Source organism: Echinops telfairi, unplaced genomic scaffold, assembly GCF_000313985.2.
Source record: "Echinops telfairi isolate 266 unplaced genomic scaffold, ASM31398v2 ScPeMD7_7469;HRSCAF=8507_1, whole genome shotgun sequence".
In the NCBI taxonomy this organism is placed as follows: Eukaryota; Metazoa; Chordata; class Mammalia; order Afrosoricida; family Tenrecidae; genus Echinops; species Echinops telfairi.
Window position 1 is genome coordinate 36,653,324 of NW_022111373.1, and position 20,979 is coordinate 36,674,302.

General features: G+C 39.9%; 1 protein-coding gene across 1 annotated transcript in view; it reads left to right on the plus strand.

Moving 5' to 3' along the window:
* Window positions 1–20,979, plus strand: part of FBXL17 (F-box and leucine rich repeat protein 17) — a 581,667-nt gene that overhangs the window by 1,584 nt on the left and 559,104 nt on the right. Inside the window, exon 2 of the mRNA XM_004706643.2 lies at window positions 7–194. Coding sequence (XP_004706700.1) covers window positions 7–194 — 188 coding nt within the window. The remainder of the gene's footprint in view (window positions 1–6; window positions 195–20,979) is intronic.

The window sequence follows — 20,979 nt, forward strand, 5'->3', positions numbered from 1 at the left end:
CTGAAGGTGGCACTACAGAAGCCGTCGGGGACGCTGTCCGAGCGTGGGGCGCCGCCCCCTTGCCCGCCCAGCAGCAGCAGGAGTGTGGCGACGTGGACTGTCAGGAGCCCTCCGAAGTCCCCTGCAACTGTTTCAGGGAGCCACCCCCCGAAAGTCCAGACATCAACCAGCTGCCGCCGTCCATCCTGCTCAAGGTGGGTCTGGGCTAGAAGCGTGGGATGCTCGCTTTTTCCCACCGCTGACTTGGGCATCCCAACATTCCCCTCTCCTCCCAAGTGCAGGGCAGGGGGTCATCGGACCCTGATATGGGGAAGACGCAGGGCAGGGTGCCTTATGGACTTTTTTTTTTTTAACTCTTCAAGTAGAGAAAGTTCGTCTCAACTGAATGTGTAATAGCTCTGATCTGATATAATTCAGGGCTCAATTATTATTAGATTTTCATTACAGTACGTTCGAACCTATTGGTAGGTTTCTGTGAAATGTGCTTACAGTGTTACACTAGATGTGTAAAAACTTTTTGTTAGTATTTGAAAGTACTCAAACGTTACTTTCAGGTTTGATAACTGATGATATTAACAGTTAGCTTTTATGGAGCATTTACTGTGATCAGGCAGGATGCCAGAGCTTTATGTATATAATAGCTCATTTAACTCTCAAAAAATTAGATAAAAATTGTTATCAACCATACTTTGTCTAAGAAGAAACTGCTCTTTGAGTGCTGTGCACATGGACTTACAGTGTTCTTATCAAGGTTATAGTTTAGTGGGACTTGAAGCAGGTAAATGACTGGTCCAAGGATACTCACAAAGGAGTAGATCTAGTTTAACTAGGGTATTTAGGCGTGCAAAAAAAAAAAAACAAACCCCAAACACCCTTATTCTTGTGTTATTACTTTGTAACTCTGACCAGAAGTTAAGGACAGATATACAGGGGAACTTAAAAAAGTTAGTGGAGAAATTTTATTAACATTTGTTTCCATTTTCCCGTGAACTTTTTGAAATGCCCTTGTATGTTTTGTTGGGGTCCATGAGTGAATGGGGGAAGTTGTGTTATGTGTAAGCTCTGCTACTTTCAAGTGCTAAGTGAATCTAACAATTTTGTCAGTTGGCAACACCAATGACAAACTTTAAGTGGTCTAATTTATATTATTGCTTTAAGTTCTCATTTTCTCTCCCCTTTTGTAACTTAATAAACACAAGATTTTTTTTCTTTTTTCCCTTTATGTTTAACTAGTCATAAATAACCTTCATAAGAATTTGTCCACTTTTTTTTAACCAATGTATTTTCTTTGTGTGATAGTCATTTTTAGCATCTTTATGATCGTATGTGTCCAGATCTGTTTTACTGTGATAGTAATGTTCTGATGAATAATACAGCAAAAGAGAGGGGGACAGCTTAACTTCTCCTGTGTCAAAATGTAAGGACAGCTCTCTTTTTTTGTTGGTGTAAGCCTGTTGTCTGTTGTGTGTATTGTGTTGGTTTTTTGTTTTATATCTTATCAGTAGAGAAGTTTATTTCCTTCGTGTATGAAAGAAATCAAGAAAGAGATAATCTAGGGATGATAAAAATCTTACTGTTCTGCCATATTCTTTGGTGAACATATTATTAACACTATGCTTACCACTTAAACGATTTCTACATGTCCAGTGAATTGGCATTGGTTACATGTGTTCTTATCTTCCTGTTGTGCTCGCCACCTTTCTGAAACTTTTCGCCACTGATTCACTGTCTTGAACATAAACTCGTTGCCCCCCATAAGCCTCTTCATCTACCCTTTCTTTTCAAGTTGCTTTTGTCAGTTTGAACACATAGAACATTTAATGGATTACAATCCTTAATGCAGACATTGATTTCTAATTAAGTTAAACTATTATCTGGTTCAAAGATGACTTCAGGGGATATCTTTGCTTCAAAATGTAGAGATTTCTGTGGGTGATAATTTCCAGGAGGTCATCTGGCCTTGATGGCTGGATTGTATGGATTACTTGGCGTGAATTAAGTCATTTGTTAAAGGACAAGCATTGTATTCTCTCACTTAAATGAAATGACATTAGGGAAATGCATGAGACCAAAGTCTCTTAGTGGTTACCAGAGACAAGAGGAAGAGATAAAAGGGAGCCACCATTTGTGAAGTAGTAAATCTGTTTATGGAGAAGGGAAATCTGACATTGACTGGTGGTATAAGACCTAAGGAGGAGCCCTTTTGATGTAGTGTAGGTTACATATTAGGCTGCTAAGGGCAAGTCCAAACACAAGATCAACAGTTCAAAACCACCAATGGCTACATTGAAGAAAGATGAGGCTTTCTACTTTTGTAGAGTTAGTCTCGGAAACATGCAGGGGCAGTTCTACCCTGACCCATAGGCATCAACTTGATGGCAGTGAGTTTGGCTATTTTTTTAAGGTCAATGAACCCACAAAACTGAACCTGAAATAGGTTTAACTGTTAAAAGATGTGAGATTTTATATATATTTTATCTGCTTATCTCTCTCTCTCCATCCGCTGATAATATGGTCTACTGTCTATGTACAATTTGGCATTTCATGGGACTTTCTACCCCGATTTGGAGGATCATGATTTTATGGGACATTCCCGCCAATGGGCCTAATATTGCTCTTGGTGTTCCCATTGTACCTCTGAGTTTGTTGTGAAGTTCCTCGGGTCTTGAAAGTCTGTGGGTGGTCATCGCAGACACAAAAAAAAGACTCTATTTGCTGCTGGGAGCACCAGAGGAAGGAGGAGGATGAAGGGATGGGGAGAGGAACTGGAATATGTGTCCGGTGACTTCCATGAACAACTGTGTAAGTTACTGTGAGACCAGAGGAGCTGGATGGTCGTGCCTGACTGTCATCACTGACCATTTAGTTTAAGTATTCTAAAGAAGAATCCTGATCAAAAAGGAGAAATAAGCAACAGAACTTCATAATTTCAGGTGGATTTTAGGGCAGAGAGCCTACTTCCTATAGTTCTTTAAACCAGTGCATAGTGTGAACAACTGTCAACAAATATTTTGGTACAGATATTAGATTGCTATCATTTTTATGTAGCCAAGAACACTGTTGAAAAACAAACCAAAATAATAATCATCACTTTCTATTTAAATCATTACATAATAAGGTATATGGCAGTTTAATTTTAGAAGAGGACTTATAACAAAGAAAATACCTAGGAATTTTGCTTCATCTGCCACAATGTTGCCTTTCACTTTTTTTTTGGCTGTGGTCAGCTGCAAACTGGGTTTAAAATAATTACTTGTTGGACTCCCTTCTTGTGTTGGAGTATTGGCCTGTCTACATTCCTTGTGCTAGGGATTTGAATAAAGATCCTGGACTGGCCTCCAGGTATTCAGAATGGAGTCAACTGGGCTACCCTGGTTAAATTGAAATTGAGATTTGTGTGCGCGTGTGTGTGCTGTGCGGTAAGCACTGGGCTGCTCACCACAGAATTGGCTGTTCAAAATCACCAGCTGGTAGACCAGAGATTGATGAGCCTGTCTGCCTTGGAACCCCTATGTAGGGTTGTTATGAGGTGGAATAGGCTACATAGTAGTGAGTCTTGGTTTGGCTCCAATCCAAGTAGAATTTAGGGGGATAAACTTTTGCGGGTAGAGGCTGTGCCAGCATGTCTTGTTCACTGTTGGTATCCCCTTGTCTGCGTGCATTGCCTGACTTGCAGTAGCATTCCACAAATACTTATGAAAGAATGAATAAGTGTTGAGGAAGTTTGGACTAAGACTTGGTGAAGATTTCATGCCACTAAGGGAAGTCTAAAAAAAAAAGTTCATATCCTGACTTTAGTTATTGTTGTCTTGGGCCACAAAAGAGCCTTGTGATGGCAAAAGGGTTCTGGCCCAGCTTTGGTCAGAATGGGAGGTGTTTGCCTTGGAAAAGAGGACTCAGGCAGCTATGGCAGTTTAAAAACTTGTTGCATAGAGACGTACAAATCTATCAGCCCTGTAAGGAAACCTTTTGGGGAAGTATGCCCTACTTCCCTCGTGACAGACCAATATAGCCTTTAGGGTTGTTTTGTTTCATCTCTTGTATCAAGTTACAATAGTTGTAAAGAAGAGTATGGGGAGCACAGTAGTTTGGAGGAGAAATATGAAGAAATGTGATATAAAGTATGCCTTGGAAGAAAGCTACCACATTTGCCCATTTCCTCCCCCAAATATGATAAAAACAGAAGAGACAAAAACGAAGCATTTTTTCGTGTATTGTTTCCTGGGGACAGTGGTGGTTCAGTTGCTGTTAGCCTCTTTCCTCCCGTGCCAGAGATTCAGGTTTTAATCCCTGCCAGTGCACCTAAGGCTCAGCCACCCCGCCCATCAGTCAGTGGTGACTGGCAGGCTTGCGCACTACTGCGATGCTAAAGGCTTCATTGGAGCTTCCGCCCTAAGGCAGAATAGGAAAAAGACCTGGTGATCTACTTTCAAAAATCAGCCAATGAAAATCCTGTGGACCATAATGGTCTAATCCTACTGTGTATGGGTCCTATGAATCAGGGGCTACCCCAGTGGCCAACCTAATAGCTAACAACAACACACCATAGGTAGATTTTGGGTCAATGTCTGCAAGGCCTTTTTAATTTAAATTTTGTATAAATAATAATAAGTATTTTCTTGCTTCAACTCACAAATAATACAAGTAAAACAAAAATTTGCCCTGGTCATCCTCACCTCTGACCACAGCTTCCTCTCCAGAGGTAATCAGTTTGTGCTACCCAGTATGGGAACTGCTAGCCACATGTGGCTGTTTAAATGTAAAGTAATTGAAATGAAATAAAATTTAAAACTCTGTTTTTCAGCCACATATATTGGAGCTTAATAGTCATATGGAACTAGTTGATATTGTACCAGACAACACAGATCTAAATGTTCTGACACTGAAAGTTTTTTTTTAAAGGTGGAATTAAAATATACATGTTTTGTAACTTCAAAAGACTTACTGTGACTTAGAAGTCTTTCCTTTTTAGTGAGTATACCTTTTCCTTCACTTTCAAACTGCTTCATAGTATCCTAAAGTATACCATACCAAACATTTCTCTATTAATGAATATTATCAGTTTTTGCTGCTACAGATAACACTTAAACATGTTTCCGATGCATACAGCATGTATTTCTAGGGTAGGCATCAAGAAGTGAAATTTCAGTTTTGAAAAGTCCATGTATATTTGAAAATTTAGAATGTCCTTTCATATAAGTAGAGCTATCTAAATAGTGTGTTTTTTTTTTCATGAAATAGTGAGCCTCACTGGAAATCACAAGTTTATAACTTCAGAGCAGGAAGAGACTTTGAGTCCATCTAGCCCCTGTTTTTACTCTTTCTGCACAAAGAAAGGCCTGAAGAATTGAAATGGTTTATCCAGAGAACTCTCAGAGTAGGGAGGAAGGTTCAGGGCTGCACTAAGCCCCAGGTTTCCAGGTGTGGAGATCTTTTCAATGTATCACTGCTTATGAGGCTCTGAATTATTTCTTCTCAGGGTTATTGTGGAATGGGATTCCTGAATTGGGTGGTTGGGGGTACCAGGGATTATACCAGATGACTTTTAAACTGCTGTGAGTCAGGCTAATTTTATAATCATTCTGTAGAGTTCAAATATCAGAAAGTTGAGAGGGAGGGAATGACTTTTCAAAGGTCAGCTTTGGGAGTAGCATTTTCTCAAGCCTGTTACACTTGTTCTTTAGTTAATGGATTGCTTTGGGTCCAATAAACTAACTCTAGCCTTTGCTACCTGTTGCCTATACAGCTTTGCAGTAATCATACCTAATTGATACCACAATTAAAGTTTTATGTGGTAGAACTATGTTGCAGCAATTTCACCAAAGTATCTGTTACTATCTCAGTAATTGGATAGCTTGAAATCAATATTCAGATTGTAGAGATTGGGTGTGCTATTTGAAGGAGCTTAGGTCACACTGTAGCATTAAGCACTGGTTTGCTAACCACAAGATTGATGGCTCAAACCCACTTCTGCTCCTCTGAGAAAGATGAGGCTGTCTACTCCTTTAAAGAATTCTAGCCTCTGTAACCCAAAGGGAGGGGCAGTTCTGCTGTGCCCTACAGGGTCCCTGTGAGTTAGAATTGACTTGGTGGTAGTGAAGTTTGTTTTTTTTAAAGTTTATGTTGTTGCTGTTGAGTTGGCTGACTCAGTGACCCTGTGTGCAGCAAAACAAAACACTGCTTGGTCCTGTATCATCCTCAAAATTGTTAGTCCATCTCATTGAGGGGCCTCTTTTCCTTTGTTGCCCCTCGGCTTTGCCAAGCATAATGTCCTCCAGGAATCACTCTCTCCTTATGACACGTCTAAAGCATGTGGGACCAAGTCACGCCATTCTTTCCAGTAAGGAGGGATTCTGGTTGTATTTCTTCCAAGACATATCTGTTCTTTTGGCAGTGCATGGTACTTTAAATATTCCTCACCAACACGAGTTTAAATGCATCTGTTTTTCTTCTATCTTCCTTTGTCAATGTCCAACTTTCAAACGTAATTGAAGTGATTGAAAATACCCAGACTCGAGTCAGGTGCACCTTAGTCCTCAAAGTAACATCCTTGCTTTTGACATTTTAAAGAAGGCTTGTGCAGCAGATTTACCTAATGCAACTCTTTTGATCTCTTGACTGCTGCTTCCACGAGCGTTGATTGTGGGTCTAATAAGCAAGATTAAATCCTTGACAACGTCAGTCTTTTCTCTGTTTATCTTGATGTTAGTCGTAAGGGGTTTGGTTTTCTTTACACGGAGTTGTAATCTACAGATGGCTGCGGTGCTTGATCCTCATCAAGTGCTTCACTTCTGCAAAAAGCCTTTTTAAAGTGTTAAAAAGCAAAGATGTTACTTTGAAGACTGAAGGTCCACGTATCAGAAGTCATAGTATTTTTCAGTTTCCTCATTAGCATTTGGAAGCTGAATAATGAATAATAAAGATCCAAGGAGAATTGATATCTTTGAGTTAGGGTGTTGGTAAAGAATTTTGAATTTTCTAATAGTAGGAACTATTAGAAAAATGAACAATGCTCTTTAGAACTGAGGATGGTAAGACTTCGTCTCTTATACTTTAGATGTGTTATCAGAGGGACAGTATATGTGGTAGAGCAGTAGAACACTGAACGAGAGAACTGCCTCCATGACCTTAATTGGCAGAGGGCTGCAACATGGACTGAAATATAACACGGAGGATGATTAGGGCACACCCCTGGGAAATGTTCTGTTTCACTGTACGGAGGGCTGCTATGAGTTGGAAATGGCTGGTCAGCACTTAGCAACAGTATCAACAGGTTGTTTGGGTGGCCAAAGAAGAATTTCATGTGAGAAATGTGTTTAACAAAAGCTTATGTATCTCTTTTTTAAAAAGCTTAAATCACATGAAAGGTCTCCTGGAAATGGGCATCTAAAAAGAAAGAGCTGTACCTCGTTTTAAAGCTTTGTAGATAGATTACTATGAGTAGGAAGAATGTAAGTTAACATGTAGCATTTCTTGAATGCTTTATTTACTGCCGCAGTTACCAGATAACCTTCAGAAGGTATGTATCTGCTTCTTCGGTTCTGGGAATGTCTTTAGCCAGTGTTGAAACAGAGTGGTCCTTAGGGAGTCCTGTGCAAGAGTTTCTTTGCTGAAGGATGCCAAGAATTTGTGGTTAGTTTAATCTAACTACAGAAATGTAATAGGGTTTCTTCTAATTTTAATAAGTCTATAAATTTTAGTGCCTTGTAAAGAATAACTCTTAAGGGATGACCTTTAGCCTCTTCTTTCCCCAGCTTGGGCTGCCAGCTGTGTAAATAATAGGAAATGTGAGAAACAATAAAAAAAAGATAAATTGGGAGAATTTCATAATATTCCAATATTTTCTAGCAAATTTGCTTAATTTTGGCTAAATAGGTTTGCTGTGAATCCAAACAGACTCAATGGCACCTAATAACGTTGGCTGCCTTTGTTTTTGTGTCTTTCTTTTTTTACTTCTTTTATTGGGGGCTCATACAACTGTTATCGCAATCCATACACACATCAATTGTCTTTTACATCTCTTAATCACAATCTATACAGTCATTCAGTGTGTGAAGCACTTTTGCACATATGCCGCCCTCATTTTCAAAGCATCCTCTTCCCACTTGAGCCCCTGATATCGGCTCCCCATTTCTTCCCCTTCCTTCTCCTATCTTCCCTCCCTCACGAATCCTTGATAAGTTATAGACTGTTATTTTCATATCTCACGTCATCCTCCATTGCTCGTCACCCACTTTTCTGTTATTCAAACCCCTGGGAGGGGTTATAGATTGATCCTTATGATCGATTCCCTCTTTCTCCCCCCCACCCTCCCCTAATCCTCCTGGTGGTATATCTACTCACCTTGTTGGCCCTGGGGGTTTTATCTATCCTGGATTCCCCTTGTTGGGGTATCTTAACTGTAGCAGTGTGCATGTTCTGGTCAAATCTGATTTGTAAGCTAGAATTGAGGTCATGATAGTGAGGTGAAGGACCGAACCCTGACTGCTCATCTGTTCCCTGTGACCCCTATGTGAGAGGATGTCCAATTGTCTACAGATGGGCATTGGGTCTCCACTCCACCCCCCACCCCCCACCCCACTTCTGGGTCTTAGATGCCTGAGAACTGATCCCATCGACACTTCACGATCAAACAGGCTGGTGTGCTTCTTCCATGTGGGCTTTGTTACTGCATAGCTAGATGGCCACTTGTTTATCTTCAAGCCTTTAAGACCCCAGATGCTACATCTTTTGATAGCCAGGCACCATCAGCTTTCTTCGCCACATTTGTTTATGCTCCCATTTTGTCTTCAGTGACCGCGTTGGGAAGGTGGGCATCACAGAATGACGATGGCTATCTTTAGACCAAAACTTAGTCTTGAGTAAATTTCATGTCTGACTTGTTACTATAGGGTGACACTAGATGTAGTAGGAGGTGAGATTTATTAGTTTTGTTTTAAATAGTAATTGTGAGAATTATCTTAAAATATTGATGAAATAGTTTTGGAATCTTAATTTTTATGTGACTGTAGTGTTAGAAAAGTACTGGGTATTTAATGAGTACATCGGCATGATACTGTGTATTCCACACTATGCAGTCAATTTTACTTTTACACTATTGGCAGGCAATATTTGTTGAATATTTAATAAAGAGACAAGATATGCCATAGATGGGGGGAAAAGTGAAAACACCAGTAGTTTAAGAAAGTTAAGCTTACTTGATATGATAAGTCTGAGAATATTTTGTAGGAGGATCGTTCTGAATCTGTAGGGTATTGTCTGGTTATGTTGTAGCCTACTGTCCGTTCCCAGAAAGAAAACAACCCAGACCGCCGACAAGTTCCAAAGAAAAAGTTTTATTTCCTGCACAGGGACCGTCAGCTCTCTTGAGAGGAGACTGAGCGGTCCCCTGTTCACTTTTCCAAAGGTTTTTATACTGTGGCAATGTGCAGGTTCACAAGCAAACAGTACAGAAGCAGGATATTGCGGTTAGCCATTCTTAGTTAAACAATAACTGCTCTGATCGTTCTTTCAAGCCTTCTGAACATACATTTCCTTCGGTACATTCGTTGCACTTGTCAGCACAGCCTGCCTCCCTAATATCAGCTAGTTCATTTATAGTTCATTGCTAGTTCATTTATAGTTCATAATGGCTTCTGTCAGCTCAAAATGGCTTCACTCTTGACAAGGCTGTTTAAGCTTTTCATAGAGCTACTACAGTTAAGAAAACAATTTTAGGGAGACAGATAATGGAATCATAAAAATATAGAGTTTGCAAATTCTTTTAAACAGCATTTATGTCTAATTTACCCATTTTAAAGTATCGTTGATCCTTTTTACTAAATGTATGTTGCTCTACAACCATCACTATAGTTGTTTTCAGGCAATTTCACTCTGTGTCCTTTTTCAGACTGTTTTTGCTCTCTCATCCAGCCTCAGCCTTAGCCAACCACTGATCTACTTCCTTTCTGTATAGTTTTGCCTTTTCTAGAAATTTAATATAAATAGTATACACTGTGTAGTATGGAGTTTCATGTTGCATTTTTAATATCTCTGAGTCTTCCTCTGCACCTAGGATATTTCCTAGTACAAAGGAGGTACTACTACTCATTGCCACCGAGTTGATTCTGACAACTAGCAACCTTATTGGGTAGACTAGAACTTCACTTCGGGGTTTCTGAGACTTAACTATTGGGAATAGAAAACCTCATCCTTCTCCCTCAGAGCAGCTGTTCATTTCTGATTGCTGACCTTGCAGATAGCAATGCTGCACTTAACCAGCTATGCTTCCAGGGCTCACACAGGAGCTAGTCAGTGGGAAATAATATTCAGGTTCACTTCTTTTGAACATTATTTATATGACCTTGTGAGGTGAAGGGGAGATGGGTTCCCCACAAATCATCACAGGTCCGGTAGGTGCAATTGTACAGCGATAATAGTTAAGGATTATAGTAAAGTCATAGCATGAGAAAGGAGAGATTGGAATAAGTGGAGTCAGACACAATTCATGGTCAGACACATTGCTCACCTCAGCCCCGCCTGATGGTCCTTGTGGGGGGAACTCGGCCACGAGAGCAGGAGCAGCCTTGGGGGCAGTGAACCAGGGAGCCTCCCCTGGCCCTAGAGCCAGAGAGGACCCCGGGAAGCCAGGACCCGGGAGAGCTTCCAGGGCTCCGGAGAGAGCCTCTTCTTTATTGCTAACCAATTGTATATCTCTTTAGCAGGACATGATCAACCTTGGTCATCCTTGGGCGGGTTTGACCTCTCTGGTGTCTCCTACAAGGAAACAGACAGCTACTATCCTTATCAGAAGGGAATGGGCCCTACTTGTGGGATTAAACAGTGGTATCTGCTTAGTCTAGCTCTGGGAGAATGACCCCTAATCTACTCCTGATGACCTCCAAGTGTATAGTCATTCTCAAGCAGCTAAGTCTGGTATATATTTGGGGGAGACAGCTTGAGAGAAATCCTTCTGTTTCCCACATAACCTGATAACATTGTGCCTTTTATCTGAAGATAACAGTCTGTCTGCATAACCCCTCTTTTTTGTTATATGAATCTAATACCTCTTTTCTTGTATTCCGTGGGTAGGTATGACCAAGTGTCACAATAATGCTTTTTCTGGAAGTTTCTTCAGTCTTGGATTCCTTCTGATATGTTATGCCAGTACCTTGTTGAAAAAGAGTTTTCGAAGGTTTAGAAATATTTGAACACTAGCTTGGTAATTATTATATTGCTAGCAATGCAACTTCTAAGTTTTCTGATAATTTACTGTATTGTCCAGATCTGCCACTAACACCCCCTCCCACCCAAAATGGAAAAAAAAAATCCAGTTTCTTTTTAACCCTGACTATAAATGTCTGCTGTTTTATCGTGTTCATTTTTCTCATACTCTTTTTAGTAAAAGAGTGCCCCAGATTCTAGCCACTTAATTTAGGTTTTTAATATAGAGATTGCATTTCTTAGCCTCCCCACCGAGAGATACAGTGGTGCGTGATGGCAGTGTAAAAGCCTACTCCTAAAAGACAGCTCCTTGTCTATCTATAATTCCTCCTTTTAAGGGCTCGCCTCCTAGGCTATAGGAGGACACCATCTGGAAACTCTATAATGAGGGTGTCTATGAGAGAGTAACAGCATTGAAGGTGAGGGGTCCCGAGATTGCCTGTATCCTGAGATCACCCACCTGCTTGGACTCCTGTCATGTTTATGCCATTACTAATTGATCTGTGTGCAAGTAACAATGTCCTAGCGTGATGCTAGTGCAATTCCAGTTGTTTTTTCCCCAGTTTAATTTTTCTCTTTTCTTTCATTTATAGTTCTGTGTTCTTCAAAGGAACCTATAAACTGTTCTTTGCCTTGAATCTCAAGTTACGTAAAGACAACTGAGAAATTCCCTTTGACTATATAATTTCTGAAGCCTATGAACAATTATGCTTCTTTGTCGCCCTCAGAAACCTAGGACTTGAAATTCACTGCCAACTCAATGAGACACCATAGGACTGTGGGTTTTTGACGCTGCAACTCTTCATGGTAGTATGATGGCCCCGTCTTTCTCCTGAGGAGTGGCTGGTGGTTTTTAACTGTGGATCTTGCAGTTAGCAGCCCAATGCCTAACCACATGCCCCTGGGGGTATAGAAAACTAGGTACGTGTGTAGAAATACTTGTTGAATGAACTAAGACGATGTGGAGGTGGTAACTCACTGCTATCAGGTCCATCCTGACTCATCGTGACCCCAGAAGACAGAGTAGAACTGACCTTGGGAGTGCCCCAGGCTTTGTGTTCTCTAATGCTATGGCTGGTAGTTTCAAACTGTTGACCTTTTTTTAGCCCATGTGTAACCCACTACACCTTTAGGGCTCCTTTGGGAGTGGGTAAAACTCAAAAAAGTCAATGTCATCGAGTCAACTCCATCTGGAAATGACTCCAGAAGATGGGGTAGAATTGCCTCTGGGCTTTCGAGACTGTAAATCTTTAAGAAAGTAGAAAGCATGATCTTTCAGCTAAGGAGTGGCTGGTGATTGCAAACTGCTAACACTCAACCACTACGCCCCCAGGGCTCCTTGAAGTGGGCGTGATAGTGGTGGTTATTTCCTGAGGAATTAGGATATGGGCAGACACACTTTTAATCACAAACAGCAGGAATACTTAAGCTTGTGTTATCTTTTGCTGCCTAACAGATTGTGCCAACACTTCCTTGAAAACAACAACATTTTCACTGTTTCCGGGAGTTTTGGAGTCTGGGAGTGCCCAAGCGTTTCTTAAGAAGCTGCCATCCAGATGTTGACTGGAGTTACTTGTCTGGTGCTGGAGAATCCCCTTTCAACAGTACTCCTCCTGTAGTCACTGTTAGCTGCTCACTGGCTCTTGGCCAGACTCAAGCCCTTTGCTGTGTGGGTTTCTCCACAGGGTTATGCAGGATGTGGCAGCTCGCTTCCCTAGAGCATCACATCGAAGAGAGCTCCCAAAAGGGAAGCTATTTGCGCTTTAAAACCTAATCTCAGAAGTGACACCTCATCCTGTACTTTTATGTTCATAGAAGGAAGTCAGTAAATGAAGTTCACTCAGAGTAATTGATACCTGGAGATGGGGGATCCCTGGAGCCATTGTACAGACTGCCTACCACAAACTATATAGAAAGATCTATTAAATATTCCTGGATACTGTAACTTGTTAGTTTGCCTTTTTACTTTTACCTATGTTTGCTGGTACCAGTTCTAGCTTCCTATTACCAAGTCATTAAATCACCATTTCTAGACCCACTGAGATTTAGTCATTGATTTCTGGATTATAACAATAATCTCACTTTTTTAAAAAAGAAAAGACAAAAACTAAGGTTCAGAGAAGTCAGATTTGCATTTTTTAAGTAAGAGAGTGCTTGGTTCCAATGATCATGTCCACTTAAAATTTAGTCTTTCTGAGCATGCGATTTTTAAAAAATCATTTTATTTGGGCTCATACAATTCACCACAATACATACATCAATTGTGCAAAGCACACTTATACATTTGTTGCCCTTATCATTCTCAAAATTCGCTTTCCTCTTGGATTCTTGGAATTAGCTCATTTTCCTTTTCCCCCTCCCCCTTCCCCCTCACCCCTCCCTCATGAACCCTTAATAATTTATAAATTACTATATCTTATCTTACACTGCCCGGCGTCTACCTTCACCCACCCTTCTGTTGCCCATCCCTGAGAGAGGAGGTTATATGTAGATCCTTATATGTAGATCCTTGTGATCGATTCCCCCTCTCTACCCCCCCTTCCCTCCCGGTATCGCCACTGTCACCTCTGGTTCTGAGGGGTTCATCTGTCCTAGATTCCCCGTGTTTCCAGTTCCCATCTGTACCGCTGTGCATCCTCTGGTCTAACCAAGTTTGCAAGGTAGAATTGGGGTCATTGTAGTTGGGGGGAGGAAGCGTTTAAGAACTAGAGGAAGGTTGTGGGTTTCATTATTGCTATATGGAACCCTAAGTGACTCATCTCCTCCCCACGACCCCTCAGTAGGGTATGTCCAGCTGTCTACAGATGGGCATTGGGTCCCCATCATGCGCCACCCTCATTCATGATGATATGAATCCCTCCCCCCTCCCCTTTGGTGCTTGAAGCCTGATCCCTTCGGCCCTTCCTGATCACACATGTTGGTGTGCTGCTTCCATATGGGCTTTGTTGCTTCTGGGATGGCCACTTGTTTACTTTCAAGCCTTTAAGTCCCCAGACACTATAGGTCTTGATAGCATCATCAGCCTTCTTCACCACACTTATGCACACATTCATCTTCAGCGTTTATGTGGGGAAGGTGGTCACACAATGATGGTTTTTATTCTTTGGTGCTTGCTACATGATCCCTTCAACACCTCGTGTTCACACAGGCTTGTGTGCTTCTTCTCTGTGGGCTTTGTTGTTTTCGAGCTAGATGGCCGCTTGTTTGCCTTCAAGCCTTTAAGACCCCAGACGCTATATCTTTTGATAGCCAGGCACTATCAGCTTTCTTCACCACATTTGCACACGTCTGTCTTCAGTAATCATGTCGGGAAGGTAGGTATCATGAAATGACTGTTTAGCTGAGCAAGGTTGAGCATGCAATTTTTAATCTTAAATGATCTAGTCTCCCCCAGAATCTGTCTCCCCCCACCCTTTCTTTTACTTTTATAAATTGAGGAAGATAAAATAAAAACATTCATAAGAAAGATTTCTAGTATGGTTGTGTGAATAGTTCGGTGTCTCTTCTTCATACACATAAGCACGCACAAACACACACACACACACACACACACACACGACAAAAATGTTTTTGCCTAAAATTATTTTGGCTTTAGAAATTTGTCAACGGTAGACTATCCATGTAGATGCATTTATTAGAAAAGCACTGGCTCTGATTGTCAAAATAGTGGTAGTCTGTAGCCTTCCCGTGTGCTTCACACCTTCTCTTTCCTCACTCACCATCTTCAGCAAGAACTGTAGTTTGGAAAACAAGCAACTTTGCAGCCATGGAACTTGGCTCAGTCAGGTCACTGGGAAAAGCTTGTGGATTTGACAGCTAAAATTGTTGAACTTGAGAGGACACAAACAAAGAAAACCCATATATTTGCTATTCTGAGGTTGTGGATTTGCTTGGGATGGGACGTACCCACCAGAAATTTAACAGAGAGACTGGAAATAAGAAAACCTTAATGGAATAAGTCCTCCATACATCACCAGATTAATTGTGAAAGTACATGCACGTGTAGGGGGCACCAGAGAGAATCTACCAAAAACAAGGACTAAGGGAGACTTGTGAACTGACTGAGCTTTGAATGTGCTCTTTTCAGTCTACACACACATCAACGACCAGGACACAGGTGTTTGGATGTATTCTTTGACCAAATAAATGTAGACTTGGAGTGCGCTCACTTCAAAACCAGTCTCAATAATGCAAAGAAGAATTAAAATTTGAGAGAGCAGATTTAAATCCCGGAAAGGTAAAACAAAACAAGAAAATATACAGAAAATGAAATTCCGGAGTTATCACATGCTATCTAAAAATGTCTGGGGTTTAACAACAAAAAATGTGATTCATACGGAGAGGAAAAGAGTTGTGACAGATCTTATAAATGAAAGGAATTTAACCAAAATGATTGAATTAAAATGGACAAAAAAAAAAGAGGGCTTCAAAGATGTGGAACAACATCAAGTATACCAATATCCATGTAACAGGAATCCCAGAAGGAGAAGAGAGGAAGTGGCAGAAATAAGATTTGATGATACAAAGGCCAGAAATGCCTCAAATTTGATAAAAATCAGCCTACAGATAAAGGAAGCTAAATTAACACACCAACTCATAGTGACCCTGTAGGGGAGGGTGCACTGCCTCTGTGGGGTTTCCAAGACTACCGCTTCCCCTCAGTGGCTGGTAGTTTTGAACTGCTGACCTCTCAGTTAGCAGCCCTATGTGTAACCACTACGCCACAGGCCTCAGAATTTACTTGATGGTAGTGAGTTTGGTTTTGATTTGAGAGTAAGGAAAATGAGACCCAAAGGTGCTGTCGCTGCTGTTAGGTGCTGTCAAGTCCGTTTTAGCTCCTTCTGCTCCAGTGTAACAGAGTGGGACCCTATCCAGCCCATTGACAGTTGTTCCTCTTTGAGCCCATGGCTGTAGCCACAGTGTCCATTTCCTTGAGCGTCTTCTTTTGCACTGACCCTCTACCAAGCATGATGTCCTCCTCCAGAGACTGGTCCCTCCTGATAACATGTACATGAGGCAAAGTCTTGCCAACACTGCTTCAAAGGAACATCTGGCTGTACTATTTCCAAAATAGATTTGTTCTGTCAAGTATATTTGTTTGTTTTTTTGCCAACACCATAATTTAAATGTATCAGCTATTCTTTGGTTTTCCTTATTCATTTTCCAGCTTCTGCAAGCATAGGAGGCAGTTGAAAATACAATTACTTGGGCTGGGTGCATGTTCATTCTCAAAGTGACGAGTTTACTCTTCAACTCCTTTTGGTAGCAGTTGTGCTCAATTCACTATGTTGCTTGATTTCTTGGTTGTTGATTCCATGGGTGTTGATTATGGATCCAAGCAAATGAAACATTGAACAATTTCCATCTTTTCTCCTTTATCACGATATTATTTATGGGGCTAGTCGTGCAGATTTTCTTTACATTGAGGTATAAACCAAAAGCTATGCATATTAAATTCAAAGTGAATGAAAATATCTAATTAGCAGCAAGAGGCAAATAATTCATCTTGTATAGAGTAGGTTAGTTTCTGGGTATAATAAATCACCAGAAAATTTGTGGCTCAAACAGCATCCAAACACTAGCTTACAGTTTTGCACATCTCGCACACATGGATGCTTTGGGTATTGTAAACCTGAAATGGGTTGTTTTTATCTTTTGCCTTTGGGGAAAAATCTGCTTCCAAGATCATTCTTATTGACAGAATTCCTTTCCTGATAGTAGAATCGAAATGCCCATTTTCTTGTGGCTGTTGGTTTCAGCACCCAGAGGTCATTCTCAGCCCCTTTGCATGTCACCTCTTTGTTAAGTTCAGTCCCTCTGGATACACTTTGAGACCAAATTAGTAAGCTTAATTATATCTGTAAATCTAAGTCATGTAACATAATTATGCAAATAACACTAAGGGGGTGAAAATTAAAAAATGAGACATGTAGAAGTATAATAAATAGACATAAATCTAAGCATATCAATAATTACAATAAGCGTTAATGGACTAAACATTCCAACCAGAATGCAGAGATTATGAGTATGAATTTTAAAAAATGCTATATAGTTTTTACTAGAGAAACTTGTTTTTATTTATGTATTCCTTTTCATTTCTTTACTTGCTGTGTTTTTAGTTTGCATTAAAAAAAGTGTTCCTTATTGCAGAAGATTAGGTTATTGATTTGAAATCTTTCTTATTCTTATGTAAGGAAATCTGAAGGTACAGTGGTTAAGTGCTTTGCTCTTAACCAAAAGGTTGGTGGTTCAAAACCACCAGTTACTGTGAGAAAATAAGCAGAATTCAGTAAAGAGTTAGCAGCCTTAGCAATCCTATTTGGCATGATGTGGAATCAAGTTGACCGGTAATGGCCTTTTTAAAGATTTAATGTAATTGCTTACATTTATATATCGTATACCATATATACTCAAGTATAAGCCGACCCGAATATCAGCCAAGGCACCTAATTTTACCACACAAACTGCATTAAAAATGTGCTGAAAAACTCGGCTTATACACGAGTATATACAGAAATTTGTTTTTCTTTTATGTTTCCCTATCTCCAAGTATTTCTTTTAATCTCTATAATTACATCTTCTTTAACCCATTGGTGGTTTATGATTGTGTGGTTTAGTTTCTACATGGTTTGAATTTTCAGCTATATCCTTGGTAATTGTCCTTGTTCTGAAGTCTGCTTTATCTGTTATAAGTATAGCCTCTCTAGCTTTCATTTGATTATAATTTTTGTGATATATAATTGTCCCTCTTTTGCTTTAAACCAATTTATACCATTATGTTTCAATTGAATTATTTTAAGATACCAAACACCCATTGCCATCGCATTGATTCCGCTTTCCTAGGACACAGCCTTTATTTCGTACAATGTTTTTTCTGTACCATTCTCTTTTCCCCCTCCCCCCTTTTAGAGAAAAAAAATATTACTTGATATTTTGTGATAGATTCTTGAAGTCATTTGAATATTTTGCATTAAAAAATTCTACAGATTGACTAGTGTGGGTACATCTAGCAGGGGTTCTCAAACTCCGGCCTGCAGGCCATATGCGGCCCGCCGAGGACATTTATCTGGTCTGCTGGGTGTTTTTTACTTCAAAATAAGATATGTGCAGTGTGCACAGGAATTTGTTCATAGTTTTTTTTTTTTAATTATAGTCCAACCCTCCAACAGGTCTGAGGGACAGTGAACTGGTTCCCTGTTTAAAAAGTTTGAGGACCCCTGATAATAGCCTTAGTTTACCATGCCTTCTGTCATAATTTCTTTCTGTTATTCAGCCCATCTAGTAATTTTAAGTGTTTAACTCTTGGATTTTTCAGTGTGGCATGCTCACGTTCGTTTTTACAATTTCTCTGCTTTGTTGCAACTTTGGAAACATGTTGCCTTTACCTCCTGATTGCACCATGACTATGACAGGTGTTTTAAAGTATTTGATAACTGCTGTGTTGTCTTGTATTTGGCAATGTTGACTGTCTTTTTCCCCCCAAATTTCCTGACCAATTTCAGAATTGGTCACTATTTTTTTTCTCCCTATGTTAAGTAACTTTGGGTTTTATCCTGGGTATTTTAAATATTATGATGAAATACTATTAATTAATCACTCTCCATAGAATTTTTTTTTTTGGGATGTAGTCAACCGGTTAGGTTTGATTTGTAAATTCTTTCTCTCCTTACCTGGACTATAGTTCCAGTTTGTGCAGTTTTCAACATTTTTGTATTACTTTGGTATCTTTGTTTTCTTAATTTTAAAAAAATTTTTGGTATGTGCAAGGTGAGTGGGCGAATGTCTTAGGTTAGTACATGCACTTAATTACCAGGTTTTTGTTTTAATTCAGCCCCACCCCCCCTTTTTTTCTCAGGTTTCATCTCTGATACTTTCTTCATATTATTTGATTCTCAGGTCCCCTATCCTGGTTCTCTGCTTTAGAAAGCCAGAGGCTCTCTCTCAGTTCAGCCACTTGGGCTGCTGGGTAGTTTTGCATGGCTAGTACTGACTTTATGGAGAAATGGTTAAAAAAAAAAAAAAGAGTGGGATTTTTGAACCATCTTCAGGCCACAGCTCCCTTCCCTCCCCCTCTGACCAGAAAGACGAGATTGCTCTTGGGACTGAGCCTGAGGGTTTCTGACCAGCTGCCCCGTTGCAGCTTGGAACAGGCTACATTTGGACGTGGCCAGTCGAGAGGAAAGGGAAATAAATAAAATTTTAAAGAGACGTAGACTTTCTGTCTTTCAGAGGCCCATTTCCCTAGCCGTCCAGAAAGATGGAGTTCCTTTAAGTTTTTATTGCTTGTGTTTGTTGTGCAGGTCCACAAGGTCTAAAACTAAGAGGTAAAAGGGAAAAACCCCAAACTAAACAAATATGTCCTAGAAAAACTCATCTTTGTTATAAAACCTCCTTTAAGGTTTAGCTCCTCTCCCTAATCTGCCCAGTATTAATTTTAGAATCTTTAGGTAATAGTTTTTAGTGTGCTGTCAGAAATTTTAGTTTCAGGGAGAGCTTGAGTGGGCTTGTGCCCTCTGACCCTCATCTACGTTTCACTGGGTGATTCTTAGGCCTCTTCTTCAGCTCCCCCTTGGCGGTGAGGAACAGTACAGGAGTACAGGTAGTTCCTGACAGAAGGGAGGCTTTCAGGAACTTAGTTGCAAGTAGGTTCTGACATAAGTAGCTTTTTTTCTTTAGTTTTTATTATTATTGCCACAGGCTGTTATACAGCAGTTTTTTGCACAGTAAATATGAATATCTTTGAATAAACATCTGAGAGTGACAGCTTAAATAAATTTTGTGCTGCAACTTTGTATGTATTACATATTACGAATGGGGAAAATATCCAAAAAAAGCCCCCCAAATGGCCAAAAGTATGGTTTGTTGTAACCTGAATATGTTGTATGTTGGGGACTACCCGTAATAATGAAAAGAAGTTATTTTCTCAAGGTTCAAAATTTAAACAGATTCTAGCATAAATGTCTGCATCTTCAGTCTGTAAAGAGGTAAGTTATTTTAGGTCAGAGTGATGTTGGCAATCCTGTATATTGCATACCAGACTCTATTTTCAAAATTTTATTCAGACACATTCATTCTTCACGTTATCCTCTGAGGTAAATACTGTATTATCTCCTTGAAACACATAGAATTTTTGAACTATAAAGAAGTTAGGTAACTGTAAGCTTATAAGTTTAGTTATAACTGATAAATGGTGAAGCCATAATTCAAGCCTATAGTTAATAGTTTATTGCTAAAGCCCATGTTTTAAAAAAGTTTAATCTTATGGGACATTTATGCAGAAATCAAAGTAGGAAACAAGTAGAATGAACCTCCAGCTTCTACAGTCTCAACATTCTGTCTCTCTTGTTTATGTTCCTCTTTCACCAACTTTTTCCCCCTTTTTTTATGGCTTCGGAACGCCTTATTATTATGTTTAATCATTTTACTGGTAGCTTGTACAGCTCTTATCACAATCCATACACACATCCATTGTGTCAAGCACATTTGTACATACATTGCCATCAACTTACCAACTTTCTATGTCTTTGCTAAAGCATTTGAAAACAAATTCTATACATCATTTTATTTCAGCCATAAACACTAAAGCATATTTGAAAAATGTATAATAGCTTTATAAAAACAATTGGACCATATTACCACTAAAACCACCATATAATAACAGCATAAAAAGTGGAGCCCTCTGCCCCTCCCCCGAGAAGAATTTATTTCAAAGGATGGCCTGAATCTGCACCTTTGGGAGAAGGATATATCTGACCAGAGCACACAGGAGCAGATGAC